Source organism: Vigna angularis, chromosome 5 (assembly GCF_016808095.1).
Source record: "Vigna angularis cultivar LongXiaoDou No.4 chromosome 5, ASM1680809v1, whole genome shotgun sequence".
In the NCBI taxonomy this organism is placed as follows: Eukaryota; Viridiplantae; Streptophyta; class Magnoliopsida; order Fabales; family Fabaceae; genus Vigna; species Vigna angularis.
This window is the reverse complement of record NC_068974.1, coordinates 30649435-30666024: the sequence shown is the minus strand read 5'-3', so window position 1 is coordinate 30666024 and position 16590 is coordinate 30649435. Positions and strand designations below refer to the sequence as shown.

Sequence of the window (16590 nt, the reverse complement as noted above, 5' to 3'; positions counted from 1 at the left end):
CTGCTTGAAAATTCTTGTCAACTGGTACACGCCATAGTTTGATATTAAAATACTGTGCAGCCTTGTCATATGTTGAGTGTCCATCTGATTCACTTCCTCCAATGTAGCTGCAAGAAATAAACAATAAATACATTAAAAAAATACAGTACTCGCCGGTCTAAGTATTACAAACATACATTGTACCTGGGCATCCTATGAACAAATTACTCCGAATTTAACATTTGACCAAAATTACTAACATACACTGTACATTAAATTTTATTCTTGTGTTGTCGCAGAACCCTAATCGCCCAAACATAGCAAAAGAGAGGATCTAACCTTCTAGAGGAGTCGCGGTCCAAGAGCACGAGGGTTTTGACGAGCAGTCGATTGGGAAGAGTCGTGGCGTTGGCGGTTTTGAACTCTTCCCTCAATGAAAAGGAGCTTGTGGAGGAGAAGAAGACGCGCCAGAGAGAACTAAGAGAATATGTGAAGCAAAGATGAAGAAATGCAGAGAAAACTAAGAGAAAAAAAGATGTGTGCAAAGTGAAGCTTGAACAGAAGGAATGGGTAGAGCATTTAATATTCCATACCGGCTCTAAGTAAAATAGGTGTAAACATTATTTTCTACACTGATTTTGAGTGTAACCGGTGTAGAATTATTTATTATTTATTACGATATTGCCACCATGTTATTTTTTATACCTATTTTTAGAGTAACTGGTGTAAAAAAGTTCTCTTTATTTACCATTCTGCCACCGCATCATTTTCTACACTTGATGAATTTGAACAGGTATAAACATACGCTATAAAAAGTCTATTTTGCACTAGTGTCATCTCTCTCACTCCAACATTTTCTCTGTCATCTCTACACTAGTTCTAATTGAAAAAATCAGAAACACTCGCCCAACCATAATGAGAAACACTAGTCCTTTTGGTTGCATGTTTGGTCTTGTTACTAGGTTCTTTACTAATAAAAGGTTCTAATTTCGATCTTTTTGAGTTAAAAGCGTAGTGTTGGATTCTCTAGAGTTGGTATGAGCTCCTAACAGGTAAGGGAAGCTAAATTCTTGTTTTAATTGTTTTGGTAGCTTGATAAAATAAATTGGTATGTTGCGAATGTGTGAAATTGTGGCTAAAATTTGTTTGTGAATTTTTTGAAGAGTGTATGACGTAATATGTGTTCGTGTTTTGATTGAGTTGATGAATTTTAATGAGCTTGATTTCCTGTAAATGAGTGTTTGATTCTAGTTTATTGGTTTGGTTAAATGATAGGTTTTGGGTTTAATAATAATTACGAGTTGCTTGTGAATTTGGTTTATAACAAGTGGTTTAACAGGTGAATTTTTGTAAAAAGGGTTATTTGGCTAAGTAGAAGACTATGAGTCTGTGTTTGAATCAATTGAAACTTGTTTGGCTTTTGATATTATTTAAATTTGAGTCTTGAAAGGTGAAACTATTGGTTTAGGTATAGGGAAGTAGAGTTTTGAATTTTGTTTGGTTTGTATGAATTGAGTAAGTTGGTGTTTCCTTGAACATGAAAATTGTGACACTCGGGCACTGACGAGGGCGGGGAGTGATCGTCGGTGCAGGAGGCACGAAGTGTAAGAGGCACAAACAAAGAACGACTCCTAGCAGGCTTCTAGTGGAAGGGACACATGGATGAATCGAACATACACCGGAATGAGAGGGATCTAGAGACTGTTTAGGTATGGGACTATATAGTTGAAGGATAGCTTAAAGGGATTGATTTGACTACTCATATCACCAAAATGCATTTGCTTTTCGGTAGCCTAACACATAAGAACTCCATGGTTATTTCTTGGAGTAATTTAGGGATGGGTGACCTTCTAGGAAGTTTTCCCGAAAAGTGTACGAGTGAGAACAAAGCACATTGGAAAACCTCGTGGTGATGCGTGGGGGCAATCAATATTCCCTATAAGTTGCCGGGGTGTTACAAAACCTGTTTTGAGAGCCAGCGAGCTCCAAAGCACTGAACAACCATTTTTTACGCTGAGCGCTACTCGAGACAATGAGCTCATGTGTTCAAGATGCGTTGAGCGGTAGCTGATTTGCGTTGAGCGCTCCTTGTTGGTGTCTTGTCTGTGCTTTATGTCTTTGACTGTCTTAATTGGTTTGAAAAGATTTATGCTTCCTAGATTGTTAATATAAATGTATACGTGATATGCTTTAAGTATGAGTTGATAATGATGAGGATATGTGGGGATAAATAAGTTATGGCGTATGCATATTGTTGGTGTAATTCCATGGAACTCTTGGGGAGATTCTATGGTGGCAGTTTCTATAGTGTAAGTATTGATGTAAGCATTCAGTTGGAGGTTATCCTAACACTCTAATAACTATCAAATAACTATCAAATATAAGTATAGAAGGGTGGGGTATGAGGTAAAAGTAGTAGGAGGTCCTAGTCTAGGGGCTAAGTCATTCACGAACTAACCTTGTGATTGTGATAGGGTGAAACTCATTGGCAATGGCTCTGTAGAGTAGTAGAGACCATTACAAGTGCATAATCTGCCAGAGTCTAACATTAATTAATACTTTATTGGATGGTCGAGTCTAGATAAATGTTTTTGTGTAATTCATGACGTTGTATGTTATCACTACATAAGCATCGTGATAGCTTTAAAGTTGTTTGGATAACTATATTCTTTGATATTTTAGCTTATCCTTTTGTTTGTGGTGTGTTTGCTTTTGTTTTCTTTTGGCTAGTCACCTGCACGTTGAAAATAGATGATGATGCTTCCTTGAAGCAAGTCACAGGTAGAGATGATGCTAATGCTTAGTTAGATTCATGAAAGGGAAGATTGTGACTTTTGCTTATTTGACAAGATGAGCAATCTGATTGGTGAAATTGCTGAGAGCCTAAGGAAAATTCACGTTGAAGAAAACTGAAAATTGAGGAGGGATGGCCCAACTTGTGGTGCCAACCTACTGATTTATTTAGTTGAAGATGGTTGACAGATGGAGATGACGATGGCCAAACGTAGACATCATTAACACATGGTCCTTTAAGCTTCGTGTAATGAGAAATGTGCAAACCTGAACCGTCACCCATAAATAGCGAGTCAGGACCAGTGTAGGGGTGGTAGAAAGCAAGATTGTTTAGATCCGTAGTGAGATGATGTGTGGCTCCACTATCAAGTGAGTAATGACGATTGGAAGGGCTTGTGGTCATGGTGTGTGCCCGCGGCACAGTGTAGTGATTTTGCTGACGAGGTGGATTTTGCGGGACTTGAATGGTGGGATGGAGTTCACGAAAAATTGGGCATTGCGGCAACAAATGTCCAATGTTTTTGCACCATTGACATTTTCCTAAGTAGGGTCGTGGTCCTTGTCCTGTTGAACGAGAGGTGTATTGTTGTTGCGGCGGCACAGACCAAGAGGTATTTGGTGGAGGAGATGACCACTGTGACTGTGGAGATGGCCTTGGTTTGGGTTTGTTAGGTTTAGCTTGGGCAGTGAGTGCCGTTGTGGGACCTAGGGTTATTTGGTGAGTGATTTTTAGGTGAAGTTCATGTTGGAGAAGCTTTTCATGGAGTTCATAAAAAACAATGAGGTTGTCCTGGGCGTTGACCCCATCAATGACGGGCTTAAAAGTTTCATCAAGACCACGAAGAACATGATCGGTAACATCCTCGATGGAGACGGAGTGACCGATGGAGGCAAGTAAATCAACAACTATTTTGATGTTATTCATGAATCTGTAACAGATAATGTACCTTTCACCGTGGAGTGTAAACAGTCCTTGAGTTGCTTGACGTGTCCACGAGAGGCACGTGCGAAAGTGCCCTTGAGAGTTGACCAGAGAGCAACGGAGGTTTTGGTCTGGGTAATCAGCGAAGCAACGGAATCCGAGAGAGTCGTAAGAAGAGCGCCATAGATGAGACGATCTTGGCGTTTCCAGGAAAGATACGCGGGGTTGGCTTGACTGACAGGTGGGGTATCAGTGTTGTTGATGAAGGCTACTAGTGTTGGGTGAGACCCATCGAGAAATTTGTAGAGGTCAAGGCCATCCAGAATTGTTTCTATTGTAACTACTAGTTGAGATAGTTGGATTGTGTCAGTTTGACGACACCTGACAGAGTAACAAAGGAGAAGGGCTTTGTGGGTTCATGACTAGGGAAAGTGAAATTGGATTCCTCAGCCATACGTGAAGAGAGGGAGCGACGTCCTGGAACGTGAAAAAAAAATTTGGAGATGGGAGAGGTAAGATCAAGAAGATATATCTGATACCATATAGATGAATTGCCTATTATATTATGTATGTGAATGCACTATTTATACAAGATGAGCACTACATAATAGGAAGAGATATTATATTGCTAACAGTAAATCCTAAAATATCTCTTTAACCACCTAATACGTTCAGATTATGATTACTCAAATTTCTCTTTAACTTTATAACAAAATCAAGCACATTAATGACAAATTATTGTTGCTAATCATTTATCAATAACATCTTTTGCAATACCTTAGATCTTATAAATTTGACTCTTTTAAGTTTTCTTTTAGGTATAAAGTTTAGTGTTATAGTTATTTTGGATAATTGTAATGACTTTATTTATATGTTTATTTTTTTTAGCTAATTGTTCTGTGTTATTGAAAATGTGATATTTCCATGATAGTGCTAAAATTATTGAAAATGGAATGTTACAAATGTATTAGTTTTTTTCCCTACAAAATTAACGTTTAAACTAGTTTTAGACAATTATCTAATTATTTTTAATATATTATATTATTATTTAACTTATCTATTTGAAGATTTTATTAAAAATATTTGAGGATTTTCTTTTAAATTTATTCATTAATGATATCAATATAAAGAATAGAGAGATAATTTTAAAAATCTATAGTTGAAAATTTATTTCTAGTTACATATACAAAATTTTATTTTAATATAAAATAAAATTATTTAATTTAAATTAAAATTATGACATTATTTATTTAAATTTTGGCAAAATTATTTTAATTATTTATTAAATATTTTACATTTGATTATTTGATTAAATATAAGATGAATTTAATAATATACAAGTAAACGTAAAATTTAACTTATAAATTAATTTTGAGAAGTTGATTTAAGTTTTCACATAATCACAACCAAAATAATAAATATTTTAAAATTAAGTTAAAATAAATAAATTGTATTCACTTAAAAACGTAATTTTATTTATAAAAATAAAAATATAATTCATATAAAAATATATAAACTTATTTTTGTTATATGTTCTAATAGTAAAATTTGTCAACATTTTGTAACAATGAAATAGTTAAGATTTTCACTAACCGGTACAATATAAAAGATCACCGTGATAATTAGGTAAGTAAATAAATTATTCTAATATAATTAAATTCCACATATAAATTCGCATTTTGAATTGGTTAATCTAGTAGATAAAATAAATTACTTTATCGATCCGTATTTAGTTTATAAAAAACTCGTGAATAAATCAATCTGTCCGTGTTTCCAAATAATAAATTGGAAAATGAAAAAGACCAAGTTTAATAAAAAAAAAATTGAATTTTTAAGTGAGCGAGATAATCCACTAATTAGCATATTAAGTCATCAAAATCCACAAATTTAACAACCAACTTTATATTTAAAGTAAGTATAATTATTTATAATTTTTTTTTAAAAATCCATTATTTATAAGTTTATATCTAACATATCATCTACGTGTTTGGGATCATACTCCTACTCATATAACAATAATAATCACACTCGTGGCTATAGACCCTCTCCATTGGAGCTCATACTTATAAATTTTTACGGTTAAAATTAATAACGTATGTTAATTCATAATTTAACCTTCATTCTGGGGTCAATTGGTATTAAATTGTTAAGTAACTCTTACAATTTACCTTTCAAAATTTTAGAAATAATTCTAGCCCTTTGACTTTTCTTTCATTTGCGTAAAATCTTCACTAAGATGCACGACGGTGTCAATTTCAGGAACAAAAATTTCAATCTATTTCACTCTTTTGGTACTCTTTATTAGACTCAAACTTTCCTTCTTTTCAATTGCGATTATGTTTTCATTCTATAACTTGTGTGTTAGCTTAAGTCTGATTTTGTAATATTCAATAAAATTAATTATAAAATTATTTTAACTCAAACAAATTTTATAGTATTAAGTATGATAAGGGGCTGCTTCTCTCTTTCTATATATAAATATACTTTTATCTTAATATATTTCTATTTTTCAAAAAATTAAGACAATAATTAAAAAAAACTAGTATATAAAAGCTAACAATACAAATGAACAACTAAAAGGTTCCACGGTTGAAAAATTTGAACTAAAAAAATACATATTTCTTACTAAGCTACTAAAAATAGTTTATATAACAAAGAAAAGTATAAGAATAGTCTCCTAACACTCATCACTAACAGTGACATCAATTGGTTTAACAAACTTCTTCCAATAAGGATGACTATGCCACATAACATGCCTTTCTTCAATAGAAAGGCCCTTGGTCTCTGGTAGAAGCTTGTAAATGAATGTGTTCATCACAATGAGCATGCATGCAAAGAAAATGAACAATCCAAACTTCATGTGACAAAGCATGGTGGTGAAAATTTGTGCAATGACAAAGGTGAACATCATATTCAGAGAGACATTGATACTTTGTGCAGCTGAACACACTTCAAGTGAAAAAATCTCACTTGGAACCAACCATCCTAGAGGACCCCAAGACCATGCAAATCCTGCCACGTACACACATATGCCACACACAACCACAATAGCATACCACTTTGGCAACATTCCTATGTTTCCATCAAGTCCGAATTTACATGCAATTGCTACGATTATCACGATCTACGCAAGCCAAATCAAAACAAAAAATAAATTAATCAATTACATTATATAGTAAAATAACACTAAAAGAGTGTTAAGCAAATAGGTTACCTGACAAATAAACATTTGTATTCCTCCTTTTAAGAAAAGAGTTCGTCTACTAAACTTGTTAACGGTGAATATGGAGACAAGAGTGGCAATTGCGTTGCAGCCTCCGATGATCATGGCATACATGAGAGAAGCATTGGTTCCAAAACCAATGGCCTTCAATAAAATAGGAGCATAAAATATAATCACATTTATGCCAGTGAATTGCTGAAACAAGGGAATGACTATGGCAAATGTGAGTTGGGGTCTGTACTGTCTCTTTAATAAAGAGATCCAAGGGTCTTTCACAGCTTTAGAGCATTCATTTGCTGCCACGAGATCCTTGAACTCCTCCTCCACATCTGTTGTTTTTCGAATCTGAATAAGTTCCATCTTAGCCTTCTCATGAAGACCACGTTCAATCAAAGAATTTGGTGATTCTATAAGCATAATTGTGAACAATATATAAAGAGTAGGAAAAATTCCAAAGCTATCACTCCATCCTTCTCCATTCTCCATCTTCGCAAAAATGTAGTTGAAGACATTAGCAACAAAGATGCCAGTAGCAATTGCCAATTGTAACATCATATTAAGAACTCTTCTATGTTGATATGGAGGAACCTCGGATATATACATTGATAGAGACTATAAACAAAAAAAAAAACACTATCAGGATACATAACATAATTAATATTTAATATAATAAAAATTAAAATATTTCCTTTTTTCATACTATGTATGTAAGCTAACTAAATAAAAATCACTTTTTAACACATAATTTACCTTCTATAAGTTTGTCAATTTAAAAAATATGTAAAGATATGTATTGTTATCATTGATTATACAATAATATGTAATATAGTTACAATTAAAATGTTTTTTATAAAGGGAACGTAACGTAAATTATAAAAAGATCACCTCAACACTTATTTTTTCTATTTAAGTTTTTTAATTTTAAAAATACAGTGTCAATATTTATTTTAAATTATTTTAATTCTAAAACATTATTAAAAAATATTTAATTATAAGAAAAAAATCTTAAACCAATTTTTAATAATGATAGTATGTCACTAAATATAATATATGAAAAACTGAATAAAAGTTTATATATAGTATTACCTGATGAGTACATCCAATTCCTAAACCAAATAAGACGCGGATGAGAATTAGCACCCAAAGATGTTGTACAACAACACCCGAGACAAAGAATGCACCTCCGAAAAAGAAGGCACCCCCTAATATAAGGGTATGGCGTCTCCCAAAAAGCCGAGTGAGAAAGGATGCAAATACTGATGCAATCAAAGCAGCCAAATATAGAGATGACGTGAATAATGTCAATATTTGGCTGTCAAATTTGCAATACGGATTGTTGGAGGGTTTTATGTTGTTCTCTTGTTCATACGCTTCATAGAAGAATTTCTTCAGAAAAGGATTCATAGAACTCATGCCACCTGCAGATGTTGACGTGAGTAATGAATAAAACAACAATTCATGGAAAGATAGATAAGTGTGTTAGCATACCTGATATACCCAAATGATAACCAAATATGAATCCATATAATGCAGTTACAACATAGGTGCAAAAAACTCCAGACGTAAATTTTCCTGGATAGTTCTTTACTGAAGATCCATTTGAATCTGTCATTCTAAAAAGCTTTCCGTAAATAAGAATAAATTGATCCAAAGAGAGAGCAAACAATATCACACCAAGAAGTATCACAGTTAGCACTAACAATTCGCCTTACTTTAATTTATAGCCTATATTATGATAGATTTCTATTTGTATATCTATATCAATATCTTTCTTTTAATTGATTGGATTTTAATATTTTTTTCTCCCCTTATTATCTTCACTGATTATATTGTTTGTTTTGTGGTTTTTTTGGTTGTCATTGAAACTTATTATCTTTATTTCTTTATTAAATAACATTAAAATATATCTCGTGATATTTTATATATCTTATTATATTTTTGAATCTACTATATTGATTTGATATATATTTTATAATATTTTTATATTAGTTAACTGATTTGATATTATTTGTGTATCTATATTATAACCTATCAATTTCAACCTGATTTTGCACGCTAATTAACAAAAATGTGGTTTTTAGTTACGATGACTAATTTATTAAATTATTTAATTATGATTAATTTATTTTTATTTATCATATTAAACAAATATATTAGTTTCTTTCTTTTCTTCTTACAAAATTGACGTCTAAAACTAGTTTTAGACAATTATTTAATTATTTTTAATATATTATCTTTTTTATTTAACTTATCTATTTGAAGATTTTATTAAAACTATTTGATGATTTTCTTTTTCTTATACACATTTAAATTTATTCAATAATGATATCATACAAAGAATAGAGAGAGATAATAATTTAAATAATGTAACATCAAATTTATAGACATTTTTCAGTTAAATTATGTTGCTTTCAAAATCTATAGTTGAAAATTTATTTCTGGTTACATATACAAAATTTTATATTAATATAAAAGAAAATTATTTAATTTTTTATTTTTATAAAATAAAATTGATATGACATATTTTAATCATACTAAAATGTAAATTATTGTATATTGTTCAATTTTAATAAAGTTTTACATAAATAGTTATGATAATGTGAAATTTTTTAATTTAACAGTTAAATTGACTATATATATGTGTGTAATTATTTATAAAGATTATATATATATATATATATATATATATATATATATATTACTTTTTATTTGGTTTAATAATTTTATACTCTCTAGTGTGATGACTTTTCTAATATTTTCTCTCAATTTTAAATATTTTCAATTTGGTTTTAATTATTTACTTGCGGTTTTGTTTTTTATATTTATAACTACATATATACACTTTGGTACTTTTCTTATTTTTTTTCAATATTATCCCTTTAATTATTATTATTTTTAATAAATTTAAATAATAATTCATAAAAAAATTATTTTTCAGTTTTATTATTTTACTAACTATTTTTTTTAATTCAAACAATTACTTTTTATAAAACTTATTTACTATTTTATTAACCACTTTTTCAAATTAAAATAATTACTCATAATAAAAAAATTATTTACATAATATTATTTATAATATCTTTTAACATGTACTTGGTGTTTTTTTTTTCAATTTTACATTTATAATTACTACTTTTTAAATTTAAATAATAATTCATAATAAAAAATTATTTTTCATTTTTACCAGTAACTACTTCTTTTTAATTTAAATAACTACTTATTATAAAAAAATTATTTATTCTTTTATTAATATTTTTTAAAATTTAAATAGTTATTCATAATAAAAAAGTTGTTTGTACAATATTATTTACATAATAATATCTATAGTTATATTTATAACTATATACACTTTTTATTTTTTTCAAATTTACTCATTTAATTATTATTATTATTAAAATTTAAATAAATTATAGATATTTAAAAATCGTATACAAGTTTTTTTCTTTTATAATTTATAACATTTTGGTTACTGATTTCGTAAGGTGTTGTCTAGTAATAATTTTAAATAGAAAAGTAAAAAATAATTTAATTTTGTCTTTGTTCATATTTATTCAAATAGTTATAAATATGAAAATGTAAATAATATTGTTCTAGGGAAATTGCAACTATTTCTGTTTGTATAGTAGATCAGAATGGTAGATAGAGAAAAAGATAAATATTAATCTAGAGAAGTAGAAATTGATAATATTATTTTAGGGTTGAAGATAAATTTTATTTCATATATAAAAAAATATAAAAAAGTGAAATTTATATTCATTTATTTATTATGTAAAGTAATATGAAAACTTATATTAAAAAAATTTATTTCTAAAAGCAAGGTTATTTATATTGGTCAATGTCACTATATTATTCACATGAAACTTAAGTCATTTATTTAACTTATATAAATTATTAAGAGTGATTGGTATGATAAAATCTACACTTAAGAATAAAAGACAAAATGTTTGCATATTATCCCCTTAGATTGTTCTTGCATTATAAAAAGATATTTTACTTAATTAAAAATGCATGATGCTATATGAATCATAATGTTGAGAATCATAATGTTGAGAATTCAAGTGTGAGTCTAAGTCTCACATTGGATAAAAATGAGAAAGTAGAGCATCATATAAAGATGAAAGACCCATTAATCCATTGTCTTAAGGTTTTGGGTAGAGAGTGGTTTCAATCTCTTATATGGTTGGGCTCATATGTCATTGACTTACCCTTGAAGGAGAGATTGTTGGGAATCTAAGTGTGAGTCTAAGTCTAACATTAGATAAAAAGGAGAAAGTAGAGCACTATATAAAGATGAAAGACCTATTGCCTTAAGGTTTTGGGTAGAGAGTGATGATTGGGCTTAGATGTTATTGGTGTTTGTGTCTCCCTGATGAACCTCCTCCTTAATAGACCCAACACATAATTTATTTTTATTTATCATATTAAACAAATATATTAGTTTCTTTCTTTTCTTCTTACAAAATTGACGTCTAAAACTAGTTTTAGACAATTATTTAATTATTTTTAATATATTATGTTTTTTATTTAACTTATCTATTTGAAGATTTTATTAAAACTATTTGATGATTTTCTTTTTATTATATACATTTAAATTTATTCAATAATGATATCATACAAAGAATAGAGAGAGAAAATTTAAATAATGTAACATCAAAAATTTATAGACATATTTCAATTAAATTATGTTGCTTTCAAAATCTATAGTTGAAAATTTACTTTTGGTTACATATACAAAATTTTATATTAATATACAAGAAAATTATTTAATGTTTTATTTTTATAAAATAAAATTGATATGACATATTTTAATCATACTAAAATTTAAATTATTGTATATTGTTCAAATTTAATAAATTTTTACATAAATAGTTATGATAATATGAAATTTTTTAATTTAACAGGTAAATTGACAATATATATATTTAATAATGAAATTTAATAATAAGAAGAAGGAAAAATATATAACATAGTTCTCCAATCAAAAATCAACATCAACATCATCAATTATTTTGTTATTAAAGTGGAAAAATAATAAACGAACAAAGCAAGAGCAATAAATTGCGGTGTCGCGGGTTGTTGTGTGTGGGTGAGGGAGAGTATGGAGATGAGAGAGAAAAAATTGGATAAGTAAGGAAGGTGGATTAGGTTTAGGCAAGTGTTTTTGATTTTTTTCAATTGGGGCTACAAATGATAGAGAAAAGAGGTTGGAGTAAGAGAGATGATAGAGAAAAGGTTGGAGTGAGAGAGATGGAAGAAGAAGGATTGAGAGGAATGAGAGAGGTGAATAAAGGTTTGGGGTTCCATTATATATAAAGATATTTTTGTCTACTAAAACCCAATACACATTACTAAAATGTACCAACTGAAAAACAAGCATACACACGTTAGCAAACCTATATATATATATATATATATATATACACACACACACACATATGTATATATACATATATGTATATCTTATTTTATAAATAAACTTAATACCATTGTTGGTTCCAATTTTTGTCAGCTTTGTTTGAAATGGTTCTCATTTTTTTAATGTTCAATGTAGTCCTAAAGGTCATTTAGTTCCTTTTACAAACGCCGTTTAAATCGATAACGGCTAAATGTCCAACTGTGCAATCAGTAAATGATGTTGGCATTTTAACCGCGTCATCACCACCGGTGTTCATCTTTTCCGTCCAACAACCACTCAAAAACACCACCAAGACAATCTTCCCCTTCCTTCACCGTGGATCTCCATCAACGCCACTGTCTCTCCTTCTCAAGCCATCACCATGGCGGCCTAGCAACCAACCACAACTAACCTCACATCAGGTCACACCACGATAACAGCCTTCGAAATCGCCGCTATCAATCATCCATAGCTTCTTCTTCATGCGGCAAGCGGCGCCGTTCAAACTCTACTGCGAGGGCAAATTCCACCACCACGCGAACTTCACTTAGCCACCGCCAATGCGGCATCGCCATCATCTCCTCCCTCACGCCTCCACCGTCTTCGTAAACTTGCAGAAAACCCAAATCGCCACTATGGCGAGCTGCAATTGCAAACCAGAATCGTGACAAAAATCCTTAATCGTTCAAACCTCCATGGCTGCCGCGAATACCACCTAGGCTACCACCACCTTCGCGCCCTAAACCTTAATCGCAACAGCCTGCGAGAACCCACCTGCACAGAAATCGCGCTTGTAATAGAGTTCCAGTGTCGTTTCTCCTTCGTGTGACGACATAAGGCCTTTCCCCCTTACATTCAGAAACCTTAATTTTTTGGATGGGGAAGGGGCTGCCACATGGATGTTCCTCATTGGCTGCATCATGTTTTAGTCAAGGTAGGTTAACAATTAAATTATATGTCATTCACTGATTGCACAGCTGAACATTTGGTCATTAATGATTTAAACGACGTTTGCAAAAAAGACTAAATTGAACATAAATTACAACCTTTAGGACTACATTGAACATTTTAAAAAAATTAGGACCATTTCGAATAAAGATGACAAAAATTGGGACCAACAATGATATTAAGCCTTATAAATATATTTAATAAAAATGAGTTGAATTTAAAATCTATTAACATTGTATCACTAAAATCTATTCTAACAAAATTTATTAAAATTTATTATTTATTAATTATATTAATTTAATATTTCATCTTGCAACAAAAATATATATATATATATATATATATATATATATATATATATATATATATATATATATATATATATATATATATATATATATATACACACACACATGGGGTTTGCTAGCTTACCAAAATTTTAGTTGACAAAAAAATCTATATTCATAAAAAGACATACTTTAAACATAAGGTATTTTAATAATTTTTATTTTTGATTTAAAATAAAAAAATAGAAATTATTTAAATACCCTTAATCTTAAAACTTAGAATCCATAATATATGAGGGTATTTTTATCGACTAAAATTTGATACACATTAAGAAGTTACACAAGTTAGCAAACCCCTGTATTATATATTTTTTAAATTAATATTAGTCTATATGAGTCTTTTAATATTCTTTATGTCCAGATATATTAAGTTTTGTAATATTTTTTATGTCCACATAATAAATATATAAATATATATATATAGAGAGAGAGACATGTGTGTGGATTTAGTAACATAAGTTCTTTTTTCAGTTTATACATTTTAACAAAGTGTACTAGGTTTTAATAGACAAAAATATCCTCATATATTATGAATTCTAAGTTTTAAGGTCAAGGTCTAAACCCTTACTCACCTCTCCATTTCTCTTTCATCTCTCTCACTTTAATACATTAGTCCCAACTGAAAAAATCAGAAACACTCACCTAACCCTAATCCACCTTCCTCACTTATCCAAATTTTTTTCATCTCCATCCTTTCTCTCACCCACACATAGTAACCCGTGACACCGCAATTTGTGACTCTTGCTCCTTTCGTTCATTTGTTTTCCACTTTAATAACAAAATAATTGATGATGTTGATGTTGATTTTTGATGGCAGGGTTGTGTTATATTTTTTATTTTTTGATTGTTATTAAATTTCGTTTTAAAATTTTAGAATTAGTAGTTTATCTTTAGGGAGATTTGATATTTTGACTATTAAGTTATCCGAAAATATTTTCTAGAAGAGAAAAACTGTTATGGGAAAATGGGATTCCGGAAGGGGTATGTCATTGTCTAAAAATTGAATTTCTGAAGTCATTAAAAATAATTCTAAAAACATATTTTCCACCGAAAACAATATTTCACTTTTCACCTTCATGCATATAACCTGTAACACCTAAATAATTTAAAGGGTATTACTGATAGTAAATACTAAATTAATTTGATATCTGATATAAACAATCAAACTTTATTTCAATTCTTTCAAAGTACAATTCCAAACTTACAAACTTTAAACATTATAGTCTTCACCACTTAACATAAATTCGAAATTAAACTTATAAGTCTTACACAACATATTTTACCAATGCAAATTTATTCTTTTTACAAAAATCCCTGAAAGTTTTTCCCCGCATCTCTCTCATCATCTCTAAGCTTTTTCAATCGCATTTGCAACATTATTTGCTCACATATAACCTGAGTTATATGATCATAGCACAAACAAATAAGGGTAAGTCAACCATATCATACAATCATTAAACTTACTTATAATATAAATGTTTCAATCATGTATTTCCGCAATTTATAAATACCATTATCCCGATGTCATTAATCCATTTTTTTTAACTTCTTCAAAATCCTCTTTCTCATTTTCATAAACCTTACAAGTATACCATGCTTACTCACGAAGCCTTATGGTCAGACCGTTCTCTGCCTGTTTCCTTAAGCATTACCTGTATACTATGTCTTACTTTCTGAAGCCTTATGGTCAGACCTCTCTCTGCCTGCTTCTATAAAACTTACGAATCATATGTTTATGTCAAAGCCTTATGGTCAGACCACTTTCTGCCTGCTTTCATAAACCTCGGGTGATACTTTGCTCATATCAAGCTCTCATGGTATAACTCGAACATACTACTCCCAGTAGTAAACATTATTTCATAAGTAATGATTTCTTATATCCACTCCAACATTTCATAAAATCAACAATTCATACCCTCTTATCCACATGACTCAATCATGTTCATTCTTTAATCATAAATTCACAATAACCCGTTTTGGTGCCAATAAATTAAACATATTGCCAGATATCATACTTCATATTATAAACTCATTTTACCCATAACGAGTATAACTCAACATATTTTCACCAATCAAAGATCATAGATCAGCCAAAATACATCAACATATCTTAGGAACTACATATTAAAGTCTGGGCTCAATGTAACGATAAATGAAATATATATGAAGTTTTTACCATGATAACTTTATGCATCTACAATCAACTTGTTTTATTTTATTTTCATCCTAGTAGAGATCTTTCTTTACCCTAATTGGTCACCGGAGAGGACCCAGATGTCTGAACGCATCAAACTCACCTTCGACGCCAGCACATATGACTAGTCACAACTGACTGGACCAGGCCAGGGCTGCTCTATGATCAGGGATGTGCCAACTCAGGTTTTTAAGGTTCCTCTATCCTACCAACAAAGAAAGGCCCTCAATAATTAACAATTGATTTATTTAAATTATCTACCCTGTTCTCTTATGCTATAAATCTAAAATGCCAAATTTTAATATTTTCACTTCCTCTCACAGCAACCTCAAACAATATCTATTTAATACCCATATACAAGCTATTACAGAACCCTTACTCCAGACCTTCCAACAAGATCAATTTCAGCCAACAAACTCATTCAAAACAGATTAAATTCATCACATCACAACATGTACAATTTCACAGTTTCAATTATAACACCCAATATAATAAAAGTCATAAAATAGTTTCACAAGAGCACACCAGTTCAACATTCATATGCATATATTTTTATAAAATAAATTCATACAAAAATAATTAGCTCCCCTTACCATCAAAATAATATTAATATAAAAATTCAGGGGAAACAAGAAGTTGAATCTAGCAGAGCCGGTTAGACAACTTCTCATCCTTCCAGAAAGATGCAATAAAAAAATAGATAAAACAATAAAATTTTTGGGAAAACAAGAAGTTGAATCTGGCAGAGCCAGTTAGACAACTTCTCGTCCTTCCAAAAATAAAGATATA

The 16590-nt window shown here is 30.1% G+C and overlaps 1 protein-coding gene across 1 annotated transcript; it reads right to left on the bottom strand.

Annotated features, from left to right (window-relative positions):
- Positions 1 to 3693: 3693 nt before the first annotated feature.
- LOC108339398 (sugar transport protein 1) lies at positions 3694 to 8529 on the bottom strand. The gene is made up of 5 exons (XM_017576533.1): positions 8406 to 8529; positions 8004 to 8335; positions 6909 to 7529; positions 6379 to 6818; positions 3694 to 4075 (listed from the first exon to the last, which is right to left on the bottom strand). Exons 1-5 carry the CDS (start codon positions 8527 to 8529, stop codon positions 3694 to 3696), a joined length of 1899 nt encoding a protein of 632 aa, XP_017432022.1.
- Positions 8530 to 16590: the final 8061 nt, after the last annotated feature.

Coding starts and splice junctions, on each gene's coding strand:
- LOC108339398 (XM_017576533.1), bottom strand. CDS start 8,529: ATGACAGATTCAAATGGATCTTCAGTAAAGAACTATCCAGGAAAATTT. Junction 7,530..8,003: donor GAATTGGATGTACTCATCAG/GTAATACTATAT, acceptor TTTTGTTTATAG/TCTCTATCAATGTATATATC. Junction 4,076..6,378: donor GATGTCACTGTTAGTGATGA/GTGTTAGGAGAC, acceptor TTACTCTGTCAG/GTGTCGTCAAACTGACACAA.